Source organism: Malus domestica, chromosome 11 (genome assembly GCF_042453785.1).
Source record: "Malus domestica chromosome 11, GDT2T_hap1".
NCBI lineage: Eukaryota > Viridiplantae > Streptophyta > Magnoliopsida > Rosales > Rosaceae > Malus > Malus domestica.
In genome coordinates, this window is record NC_091671.1 from 5,840,683 (window position 1) to 5,853,899 (window position 13,217).

The 13,217-nt window shown below is 33.9% G+C and overlaps 1 protein-coding gene across 3 annotated transcripts; it reads right to left on the reverse strand.

The window, feature by feature from the left end:
- Positions 1-425: 425 nt before the first annotated feature.
- On the reverse strand, positions 426-3,245 carry LOC103412811 (uncharacterized). Of its 3 annotated transcripts, none has more exons than XM_029088214.2 (4): positions 3,116-3,245; positions 2,565-2,660; positions 1,672-1,744; positions 426-809 (listed from the first exon to the last, which is right to left on the reverse strand). In XM_029088214.2, exons 2-4 carry the CDS (start codon positions 2,647-2,649, stop codon positions 791-793), a joined length of 177 nt encoding a protein of 58 aa, XP_028944047.1. In that variant the 5' UTR covers positions 2,650-2,660; positions 3,116-3,245; the 3' UTR covers positions 426-790. The 3 variants fall into 3 exon arrangements, with proteins under 3 accessions (XP_028944047.1, XP_028944044.1, XP_028944045.1); XM_029088211.2 differs by having other exon boundaries at positions 426-944; XM_029088212.2 differs by having other exon boundaries at positions 631-944; positions 3,068-3,207.
- Between the last annotated feature and the right edge of the window lie 9,972 nt (positions 3,246-13,217).

Below are 13,217 nucleotides of genomic sequence, written 5' to 3' on the forward strand. Positions count from 1 at the left end.
GAAACTTTTGAATGTGTGTTGGTTAAGTACAGAAAGGGGGTTTCATTACAAAAGCCATGGCCACTAGTTAACGAACATTTCAGTAATCCATATACTCTTGGCAAGATACAAAGTGTGCAAATCCTACATCGCATCATATCTTCATAGCGAGATGCATTTAAATGTGTTGACAAGGGACACAATCGTTTATAAAGCATTGATCAACCTAGGAGTGCACCGATGTAGGACACAGCACACGCTATCACACGGTCCCTAAGGTATTACAACTAGTGTTTAATGATAGCCCCCATTACAATTGTCCTTGAAATGGTTGAAGGACCAATGGGCGGAAAAGAAAACAATTTGAGGACCAAAGTGGAACAAACATTAAGATTCATGGGGCAAATTTGCCATACACTTTAAAAACATGTTCTAATTGGTCTACGTTCAAATTCAAAGTTCACTTTCACCTTTCAATAGTTTGAATCAAAATACAAATATTAAGAAAGCTCTCAGCCAAACGGATATGGAGAATACAGAGATGGGAAAACGAATCACAACATGTAACGAAAAATCTGACTCTTAGAATTATGCCATACAGCAGGAAGTAAAACCGTCTGCTATAGTAAGTGATAACTGACGCCTAAAACAAGAGAAAAATGGTGTAGGAGATGCATAATTGCTCTCACAAAATCGACAGTTCACAAGTCAAATCTAAATACAGTGTAATACAAGGTGCATCTGCATTCAAATCATCGCTCAGTCATCAATCTGAACAATCCAAGTCGATGCTTCCTCCAAAGTCCAGGCCTCACCATAGATGCCTGACACTATATTCGAAGGACAAGTTAAAGCTACATTACAGTCTTTCAGTTACCACGCTAAATCTTTCAGTTCAACCAATGACAGTCCATAAATATCTGATTGATAAGCTGAAAGGAGATTAACTTGTATGGCAGGGACTTCTACAAAGCACAAAAATCAGTTGATGAAAATTTTGCATTGCTTCAGTTCATTTGTTTTTATGTTTTCGAAGTCTAAACTACATCCTAAAGGATTCGAATATAATCTGGGACCTTTATTCGAAAAACACCCCTATAAGCAACTTCACCTTCTATAGTTCTGTGTGTATGTTTCTTAATGGCCCGACAAGCACATGTGATGAAGTCTAAAAATACTAGAGAAACCTCAGAACTATTTTAGCATAAAATTGCCACAATTCCTGGACTGTAACAGAAAGTGATAAACCCTTCATAATGTTCGGATTATTTTTTTATGGTGCTTTGAATTCGTAGCAAAAGAAACCACTTCTCGTGTGTAAAAGTGATAATGGAGATTCAGATGAAGTCTAATAATCTATTCAACTACAACAACTAATTCAAGAAATTTTGAAACTGCCCACTACAAAAGAGGGTCGAGTGGCTGCAAAGCCTGCAATAAAGAAGGCAATTCTTCTATTCCAAAATGGATACATAAACTGGAGAAGTTCAATGTCACAAAGGAGGTTGAACCAAGAGCTGTAAACTGATTCACTTTTAGATGGCATCCAAATCCCACATTATCTATTGATTCATGATACCATCGCATCCAAATGCATCATAGCAAAGTACATACTACAAAGTCTAGTATAACATAATGATAAGATGCTACCACCTAATGATATCCGACAAGAGAAAACGGTTAGAATGTTACCTCTTCCCAAACTCCATTAAATATCGTGAGCCATTGTAACACAAGAACCACAGTAACACAACGACCAAAGTATCTGTCAAGATTAAGGAACTGACAAATGCAATAAACAGCAGAAAGGAAGGGAGAGAACTCCAAATTAAATTTGACCAATTATGGTGGGATATACAGTTAACATATTGAATCCTCATAGTATTACTTCCTCAACATGCATTTTCCTGCTATTCATCAAGAATCAAGATTCATAATATTGCACCAGACGCTGATGACCAAAAACACAAATTTTTATGATACTTATACGTGACAATATGGTAGAGACAATTAAACAAACTAGAAATAGAATCAGTTCTTAGCACACGATGATCTAAGAAAATGCCAGAAAAAAAGAGTCACTTTACCAAATCATAACAGAAAGAAGAATTTTTTGTGAGCTAATGAAATGCTAGGTCCCTTTGACTACCATTTTGCTTTTTAGTATTTAGTTTTCACTTTCTGTGCTTGATATATGAAGGAAAGGAGTGATGCAGAAGTGTGGGTAGGAGAGAGGTAAGGAAATAAGAAGAATAAATGAAAACAAAATCTAACTACAAATGGTTTTTGGTTTGCATTTTGTGTGTCTTCCCATATATTGTTCTACATCTCACCCACCATCTTTTCTCCACTCTTCTATGTCCCTCATTTCTCCCATGTATTTCCCTCTATATCTAACACAAAAATGAAAACAAGAAACTAAAAACGAAATAGTTATCAAACATTCCTAATTGTAAACTCTAAATATACCAGATCAAGGAAATGAGTTCACTCATTGAAAGTATGTAAATCCACATGCTCTCTAAACTAAAACAGGACAAAATATCCAGCATTCTGAAGAGAAGAGAAGGCAAAACATAGGATACTGAAGAGATAACGCTCCCACCAATCCAACATATAGAGCCCAAATGTCACATTGTAAAGATAGATCTTTCGTTGAACCCAATTCATAACTCCGGAATCTACAAACAACAAGCACAAGATTAGTGCCAGATTAAGATGTCTCAAGTCACATAAAAGTCAACAAAACCATATCCCAAAGATTAAAGAAAAACATGAGTAAATTCCAGGATAAAAAAAATCTAGTAGGATGGAGTTGACTGTAAAGGTTAGAGCTTCATTGTGATCTTGCCCATCTATATGCGCGCGCACACACACACACATATATGTGTGCATATAAGTGTGTATATTTGATTGGATTCCTACAGAACTTTAAATTGAGAAAACCACAAATGGGTGTTTAAGAAAATTGGGATTGTGCACAAGATTTATTCTAACACAAACAACAATCTACTTCTATTCACAAGTAACTAAACAGATCAGTAGCTTTACAAATTTGTCAAATCCTACAAATTATGTATCTTTTTACCGAATCTTTCTCACCAACCAATCAGAGAGGAAGTAGCTGATGACTAACCGGTTTCAGAGAACGACACGGTGAGTTCAGCGGAGCTGGCCGGAGACGATGAATCGTTTTGAGAGAGAGAGAGAGAGATTTGAGATGGCAACTAGCGAAAACGAGTTGGTTTGACTCTGACCAAAACAAAGGAAAAACTTGTTCGACCCACTTTAAAGCCCATTTTGTCAATTCATCAATGAGGCCTTTTAGGCCCATTAGGATTAAATTGGGTAAAGCTTTCTGGATCGGACTTTCCCTTAGGCTTGGGCTTTCTAGCCTCTAGAGTAGCTTTATCAACATTCTCACATGTTATGTGTTAAATAGATGGATGAGTAAGTGAAATAAGGTCTCATGGTATTATTAGGAAATACTAGGGAGATCATCCACTTGAACTAATGTTTGGTAAACCACATGATACGATGATTGATGATTGGATTTTTTATTTTTTTTAATGATATCAACCTTCCCATCGTGTGGTCTACAAACTATGGTCTAAAACATGGTCTCCCTTACATTTTTTTTTTTTATCGAGAACCACATTATTGGTGTACACTGTTTAGTTTTCTATTTCAATGCTTGTTTGGAAGACTTTGTACTTTTAAAATTAGGATTGAAGAGTCAGATTCTCCTGTTTTATTTATCGTGATATTTTTCTCACAACGTGTCATTTTAAAATGTAAATTTAGTTCATGATATTTACGTTAAGTTTTGAATAATTTTGTTTGTTTTGTTTGTTTGTTTGGTTTCCTTTACCAGTTTTCCAAAATTCTATGGAAACCTTCATAAACCTTTTTTTTATAGAATTTTCACCTAACCATAAGCTTCTTTATTAAGGGATTCTTTGTCCTTTGGCCATTTAACAATGAATATAAGAATACGTCAAAGACATTTTGAGTTTAATGACAATTCTTGAGAAATTGAGCTTATCATGTTTTGAGAAAACTTTGGTGGAAGATTTCTTTTCAATTTTTGTTGCCAAAATGATTTTTGAAGTTTTAGATGTCCCAAATGTAAAAACGAGGTTAAAAATACTAAAACTCATGTCATGTTAGCAAAACTAACGCATCATTAAACTTAGTTGATGAAATAAAATATTCAGGAACACAGATGGTAACCACAAAAAATAAAGTAAGACAAAACAAAATGTCAAAGATAAAACTCAATGAGACAAACATAGCACCGAGTGTAAATAATTACTAACAATTGTCAAGATCATCATCATCATCATCATCATCATCATCATCATCATCATCATCATCATTCATCACCATCATTGTCATCACTTTTTCCTAATTGAAGAAGTTAGTACACATTTAAACTATGCTAAATTGTTCATCCACTACTTATCTTATCTTATCTTATCTTATACTTTTTTTTCTTTCCTTTGTTTAATACCTAACAACTCCTTGTTTCCACATAACTTATCACCTTCACACCTACCATTTCCTCTCTGCTTTTCAGCTGAAATTCCATCATAGCAAAGCTCCAAACTCAGTTGTGCACCACGCTAACCTTAATAAAATAACAGATCCTAATCAAGATGTTATATTTTATGGACCTAGTCGTTGCTTGTATGATATCCTTGTTGAAATAGAAGCCAAACGCAAAAAAGTGAAACCTTTTTTACACTTGGCCTTACAATTAAGACTTAAAACAAACGATAAGATTATGTTTAACCAAGTGAATCATTCAATTTGTCCTCGTCATACATTAGGATTCGGTTCCTTGTATAATTGTAGAATCTCTTACGACGTTTTCATAGCTTAATCTGATAGAAAATATAACAGGCTTTCTGTTTTTGTATATAAATGCTTAAGAATCTTGTTTTTTTCCCCTCAAACTCTATTGCATATGAGCAAACTGCAAACTCATATTCAGTGTTTGAGGGTTTATTGTTACGGTAGTTTGATATACATTGTTGACTTATTTTTAACAGTTTATGCTTATATACAGTTCAATTGTTTGTATAACATTGTGTTAAAGTTCTCGTTCGTGAAGAGCCGGTTTAGTATTACGTTAAAATACATTGTTAAAACTTACCTCTCGTTCGCGAAGAGCCGTAGCTCTTGATCATATTTAAGTATTCCAACTGCACCATGTCACTGTTCAATCATTAAAATACTCAACTCAATCGTGTTGCCGCACGCCAAGGCAATTTGTGAATATTATAGACGAGATTGGAGGTTAAGCGTAGCAAGTTAACTATCCATGACTCCAATTAATAAACCATTTTAATAGATCTTTTTTGCATTGTAATTATTTTCTTCGAGCTTACCTGTCGAACAAAGCTAATAAATTATTCATGCTTTCAGCTATCTTTTTCTAGATGGTGATCAGCTACCGGCCATGGATACATCATCAATCGTTTCCACTCACAAGGTGTTACAATAATTGCAAATTAGGGTTTCGTTTTCACCATATTGGTCGTCCCCATATATACAGTGAGATTTCTAATGCTAAATGTCAAACTACACCAGCGGATTCCTCACGCCACATATCTTGTACACGAGTTATAGCTTACTATCAACTAGCTACAGTAAGAACATAATTGAGTGTCAAACAATAATGCACACGTGATTGGACCAAAAAGAAAAAGAGAACTTTAACGAAAAGTTCATGACACTGTTTATTATAATTAAAAATCACAATTTTACACTAAAAAGTTAATTATAATACTATTTATTTTACTTTTTATTTTATCCTTATCGTTAAAACTCAAAATTTTCAAATTCTTTTCATTAGTTTTCCTAAAGAAAAATTAGGTACTTATGTGACAAAATAATTGTTTGACAATAGTCCCGTAAGTGTATTTGGCTTTACTTGGAATGGTGGAGTTTCTGATTCATCGACCGTACCAAATTAAGCTCTTCCGTGCAATAAATTTGTAGTTTAACTGGTTTTTCTATGGACGCGTAGAATTGTGTTCAATTTCCTTTTCGGATATCGCATGAAAACAAATTGCTGACGGTGCTTTTGTTTGTTTTTCAACTCAAAGGCATGGTTTTTTCCTTGAGTTAATAATAATCAAGAGACCATGACCATAAACAAGTAAGATAATCTACGCATCTCTACTAATTAATAAAACTTATTGTCAACTAAAACCTTATGAAATTATCAGTTTAACTCTCTAATTAAAACATAACATGAATAAGAAATATGGAGTAGAAATGTAATTTCACACAACCAAATTTTTTGTTTTTTTTTCAAAGCATCACCTACAGGTAATTCTAACATATCTATCTAATTAAAAATAAATAAAAAATAACAAAAATTCTCACATACTTTGTGTGTGCCCATATGCTAGTTTGTATTATAAAATGTGATCAGCACGTTTTTAAGCACAAAATTCATTGCAAGATAATCTGCATTTGTATTATAAAATGTGATCAGCACGTTTTTAAGCACAAAATTCATTGGAGGTAGGGGTATGATTAAGAAATAATTTACTTGTCTACCATAATTCGTGAGCATGAAAGTTGGGTAAAGATGTGGGAATATTTGCACTGATTTGAGACATGATTAACACGAGAGAGTACACATCTTTGCACCTTCTGTTCATATTATTCAAACCTATCAATTGCATGAATATTTTCTTCGCTGCAATTTCTTAATTATATATAAATAATCAATTAAAGTACTTAATAAGAAATTAAGAAGATTAAATTATTCTTTGTTTACAAACGATAAGCTAGCAGAATCTGTACGTCAGTTTGGAATCAATTATACGTGTAGATCGCTACCATAAAACTAAGAGTATAAAACTATCTAATCAAAGCTTTAATTAGCACATGCCCTTTCAAAAAAATTTACAACATCTTGAATAAATCTAGAACTTAGCATGTTATTACGTGTAAATTTATAACAACACATGTTATAAGGCGTAAATCTATAGCATCACATGTTATGTATACGAACAAAAGTTATCTCTAATTTGATGTTAGCTACAACTAAGAGGCTGTTAGACAACCTATCACATTGTCTTCAACCAAGGCTTCATAGTCTGTGAAGCATTTGATATCGTATTAAGGAAAGAAAACACTCTCGGATCCTCTAGTTTCTCCACGAACCTGGCATTGAACGTGGTCGTATCGTATACTTGACTCTTATCTTACTCTATATAACTGCCTGCAGCTTTCAGAAAGATAAGTGAGAATAATTGGAGAGATGGACAGTCGTGATCATATCACATGCCCTATTTTTTTTCCATCCTGGCTTTTCCCCCACAAAACCGTACAACTCTACAAGCACCAGTGATCCTTGCCCATCACTATATAAATTATTAGCATCTTACTCAGCCTCTTGATATGGCTCACAATAAGAAAATTTACAGATCATAAGTAACATATGTTGATACAGTGTATCAAATTCATTCAAATTATTATAGGCTCATTTGGAAGTGTTTTTAAAATAACCGAGCATTTGCACTGCTTTCTATAAAAAGCACATAATTTGTGCTTTATTCAGGAAGAACTTCAAGTGCTTCTGGAATTTAAAAACACTTTCACCAAAAACATTTTCAGTTATTTTAAAAGCACTTCCAAATGTGCCTATAACCCGATAGCATTGAGCTCTCCATTTTTAAATTTGAGAGACTGCCCTAAAGAAAGATAGGAAGATAGTGTTGAAATATCTCACATCGACCGTATCTTTGAGAAAATAAGAGTTTAAATATCTCAACCCTACTTCAACTAATATCAAGATCCTTTTGTGATAAAACCTCACGCCTAGTGAATTGTGATTCAACAGAGGAAGACCGTGACACCATTTATATGTTTAGAATTTGACCTTATTATCCATATGATTCTTTGAATTAACAAGTGCCATATGTCCTTTCCTTTTTTGTCTACAACTAAGAACAGGATAAGGCCTACTATACCCTCCCTATCTAGCAGATGATTGTTATCCTCTTTGTCAAGATTTATCTGCTACCATTTTCTTGTTCATCATCCTTTCCTTTTTTCCCCTCCCGTTTCCCCGTTTAATTTGATTTTAGGCATATTTATCTACCGAGTAATTTTTGGTGTATCTCAAATTCAGCTATGTAGTGTTATTATTATACCGTGACACGGTGATACCGTTCATTTTAGTATAACACATGAAATAATGTACCGCTTAACTTATGTTTCTAAACTTATGTACAACCTATAGAAATTTATGTGCCTATAGGTATCGTTTGGTATGCAGACGGGACGGAACAGAGAGGGAGCAAAGATGCTCATGGATGGAAACAAGGAGGAAGAAGAAGGAAACGGAGAGATTATAATTTTGTGTTCCACGGATGTGGAACGAGTTGAACAAGAGGGATGAGACGGAACGAAAATTCACCCAAAATTCGTCTCGTGGAACAACGCGTTCCACCCGTTTTAGGCGTACCAAACATGGGACGGAACGCCTCATCCCACTCCGTTCCGTTCCGTCCCACGTAGCAAATGGTACCACAAAGAACGATTTTTACATCTCGTCCATAAGATTCAGGTGAACTGGATATTAAAAGCCATATATATATATATATATATATATGCTGTGTCAACAGCATGCTTGCATGCAGTACAATTGTCCAGCCGTGTAGTATGAACTAGGACTATATATTAAGACCCATATGGTGTTCTGTCAATATATTCCTTCAGTTGCATGCAATACAATTTCTGAAAATATGTTTGTTTTTTTGTTTTTTTTTTTGGAAACTATATGTTTGTTTGTTTGTTTTGCCATCATAACTGATCAGTCTTTTACATCAGCCATTCTAAAGATCCTCCAGCTAGTGCAATTTAATTGGGGTGTGATTGCAAAATATGACAACATAATTATGTAGAAGAAAACACAGATAAAAGGGTAAAACAGCAAATTCCTAAGATCACCAACTTAAAGAAAAACCCAGCGACCTAGATTTGGTGCGTTATCGATGTAGTCATGGTGATCGTGAGGCTTTGATGTGGTACATATATTATTACAGAGCTTAGATATATAAAGATTATGTTAATGACGATTGACGATGATGTTAAGTATTTTTAACACCAATAATCGTCATAACAACAACAATACTGAAAGAAAACAACAACATTACCAATATAATATCAACAAAGTTCATGCAACATATTGTTTACACGTTTTAAATTGTACATGCAACAAACCATATGGTGCAAACATATATTCTTTGATTCGTCAAAGAGCATTATGCATTATCCCCATGTGCAACCACCATTTATCAAACCTTATCCCAACCCTTTTGTGAATTATTGGTTGATGAATGCACGAAAGGTATGGATAATATATATATATATATATATATGACCATATTATAGGGAGAAAATTTAGGGTGTATTTAGTTTACTTGTTATTATTTTACATGTTATAATATGATCATGAGAGGATGACATGGTTCATATGTTTAACTTTTAAAGTATACTAATGAATAAAAGATAATAATTGCATCCACACAGGGAGAATGCACAACGCCTCTTGCAATAATTACATATCTTTATCGTCTAAATTTATAATTGGAACGGTTCATTTATTTATTTATTATTTTATCTTCATTTGAGTATTACTTACAAAAATTCATTCAAATCCGAGATTGCTATGCATTCAAATGTCATAGTGTTAGTTCCAAGTATCATATTTATGATAAATCGTCTATTTATTTAACTTATTTGGACGATTAAACAATTTATGATTTGAATGATTTATTTATTGACAGTTCTTGTGGAGACATAAATTAACTATATCTAACAGAAGGACACACGGACTATATGCTTAGTATAACAGTTTTACTATTGATGTCGTGATAATAGTACCATGTGACAGTATTTCAGGTGCACTGAAATCGGCATATATTAGTCATTTTCAACCAAAACGTATATACATACAAGCATGAAGGAGGTACATGTGTTTCAAAAAGTTAGTGAGAGACGAGATTCGAAGAAATTAAAAACCGAAGCCGTTTATATATGCAGAAGAGGTTAACTCTTTAGTACTCTCTAAAGGCAAGCAAACCAGATGGTGAAAGCTGAGTAAGGCGCACCAATACCAGTCGGACTTGAAATGAGCCGGAGTAGAGAAGCATGGCTTATCCATTAATCCAAAAGCCACACATCATCTCTTGCGAAAAGCTATGTACTTAACATTTTTTATCTTGTCACTTAGTACTACGGTCTGGTGATATTCGTTTTCACTTGGAAGTGAGATGTCTTAGGTTTGAATCTCATGGATGACAAATTCGATACAAAATTAAGCTGCCCATTGTGTAGCTTAGTCAAATTCTCTCTTCCTTTAGTGTAAAAATGTCGATATACTAAAAAAAACAGCTTAAAAGCCTTTCTTTTCTTCTACTCTAAAGTTAAAAATATTATATTTGATGATTAGGATTCTTTTAAAATTAAAATAGAAGTTAATTTTCATTTTACTTCAATACTTGTGGAACATGAAATTCTATCTAGGGTTTTGTTCAATTAGTAAAAGGGAACTGATTTACACCAACAAGTTTGGTTGAGTTGGTAAAGATTGTTCTCTTTACTAGATCACTATCTCGGTTCAAGTTCCATTGTTAGCAATTTCTCTTACTAGGCAATCTGTTAAAAAAAAAGGGCTAAAACCATATCTAAAGAAGATGCGAAATCTTAGCTGAAATGTCAACTAATCACTTTTAACAGCAAATATTGCTCCAACTAAACAATCTTTTAGCTGACCTGGAATGACAGCCAGGCCTTAGGCGTCAATTTTGACGCTGCGTTAATTTCTACTTTATAATTTTTTTAATTCATGGGGCCCATAATATATTACAAGATAAAGCTTTAAAAATGATTTTATTGTTTATTTTATTTTAAAGTGGGCCTAATATGACAGTAAAATAATAATTAAGTACCGGTTTGAATATAAAGAAATTTGACATCATGCTTCAAAATACTAAATCAACCATCAATTAAGAATTTGATAAAAAAAAATTGACATACCCATTGGAGATGCTCTAAGAACCCTTTTGTAAGTCCTTAAGAGCAATTCCACCGGGAAAAAAATGTCTCAGCCCTCAATCCAAAAAACAAGCTGGCCCTCAGTCCATTTGCTCCAGCCCGTGGAGTTGCATGGCACCCAGCCCATGCCAGGCAACAGCTCAGCACGTTTTGGACTGACCAAGAAGCTGGCCTGTTTCTCAAGCGCGTGCAACACAAGCGCGCAAGGCGCGAGTGGGTTTCAGGCTTTCCTGAAAATGTGTCAGCCCACTTGGGCTAAGTGACGTGGCGTTATGATAGCCGTTGGATTTCCAACGGCTAGTTTTTCTAGATCGTTGGATTTCCAAGGGTAAAAAAATTTAAATTTTACTTTTAAACTGGACCGTCCGATCAAAGATCAACGGTCCAGATTAATTAACTTAATTAAAATTTATTAAAAAATACAGAAAAATTATTAAAAAATACAGAAAATTTAAAAAAAAATTATTTTTTTCTTTCTATAGTTTATCTGATGAGTTTATGTAATTTTATTTTAGTGTGTTTTTTTTTAAGTTTATTTGATGAGTATGTAATTTTATTTCAGTGTTTTTTTTAAGTTTATTTGAAATTTTATCCAAAATTGGTTAAAAATCATATCCGAAATAAACTTAAAAAAAAAAACACACCAAATAAATGCGTTGGGTGCCAGCGCATTTTTTTAGGGATGGAGATGCTTTGGTCTGTTACTGTTCATTGGGGTCTATTACTGTTCACTTGAGTGGATAAATGCGCTGGGTGCTAGCGCAAAGTCCTTAGGGGTGGAATTGCTCTAAATAGGCCTATGATATGCCCAGATCCTAGGATGGGCCCCTCCCGGTAAACTTTTTTTTTAAACAAAAAAGGAACTGATTTACATAGATTTGTTTTTTTTGTTTTTTTTTGGACAAGTACACGAAGCTTTAATAAAAACCGAGGGCAAAAGCCAACTGAACACAGAAAGCCCACAAAAGGGCAAACACAGCAAAACAGACAAAGGGCTATGTGAGGGAGAACAACTGAACAAAGACACTACCACAAATGTGAGACGTCATCCCAACACACACCCACACCAAAAAACACTTACATAGGGCAAGGAAGTCCATCTTTGTTAAGAATGAATAATTCTCAACCATCCATATTTATTGATGACTATTAGAATGAATAAATCAAACAAAACAAGAACATGATTAAATCATCTTCAAAAGAGATGTCAAATCCTAAGTGGAATGTCATGTAATCAAATTTGAAGATACAATCAAGTTCCAACTGATATGTCAATCTTACATGGATTGACATATGAGAAAATGCGATGTCAAATAATTTTTAATTATTTTATTGTGTGGGTCTCATTAATGCATCAATTATAGATCTTAAAATTTTATTTTAAATGATTTATTTTTAAAATGGGTCCTACAAATATCATTTATAACAAAAAAAAAGGTTGGAAAAAAAGAAAATATGACATTGCTACGTCAGCCATCAAATTAACATTTGACATTTATTTTTTGATATCTCCATTGGAAGAAGTTTTTTACTTTAATTTTGACATCTAAGCATGAATCTGTGTATTTATCATTTCCTTTAATAAAATTAACCTCAGAACACTTAATCTCTCCTTTATTAGAAGAAGTTTTTTACTTTAATATTGTAACAACGTTGTTAATTAAGAACTTGGAAAATTAAAGGTTACTCAGTCTCCAACCTGTAAACATTATTTGTAAGAGCTTAAACTGATATAAAGGGGGACCAATGTTTGATTAATTTATGTTCAAACAAAAATTCGAACCAATTAATTAATACAATCACTTGTTAGTGAATGGCTTGGTTCAAGGGATCAGGATCCTCTCCTGAGCAGATGGAGAGGATCCTCCTGACCAGGCTCATCGGGCCGTTCATTTTTTATCCAACGGCTACAAACAGGAGGGCCCTCTAAAAGTTATAATAATTATAACCGTTGGATAAAAAATGAACGGCCTGATGGCCTTGGTCAGGAGGATCCTCTCCATCTGCTCAGGAGAGGATCCTGATCCTGGTTCAAGTAGTAACCTAGACATGAGGTGCTAACAGGTACAGAAGGCCCCCACCCCACCTAAAGCAATGAGGGCTTGATTCATGTCGTTGTACATATTTTTTGAACTTTAAGGAATGCATGTAGC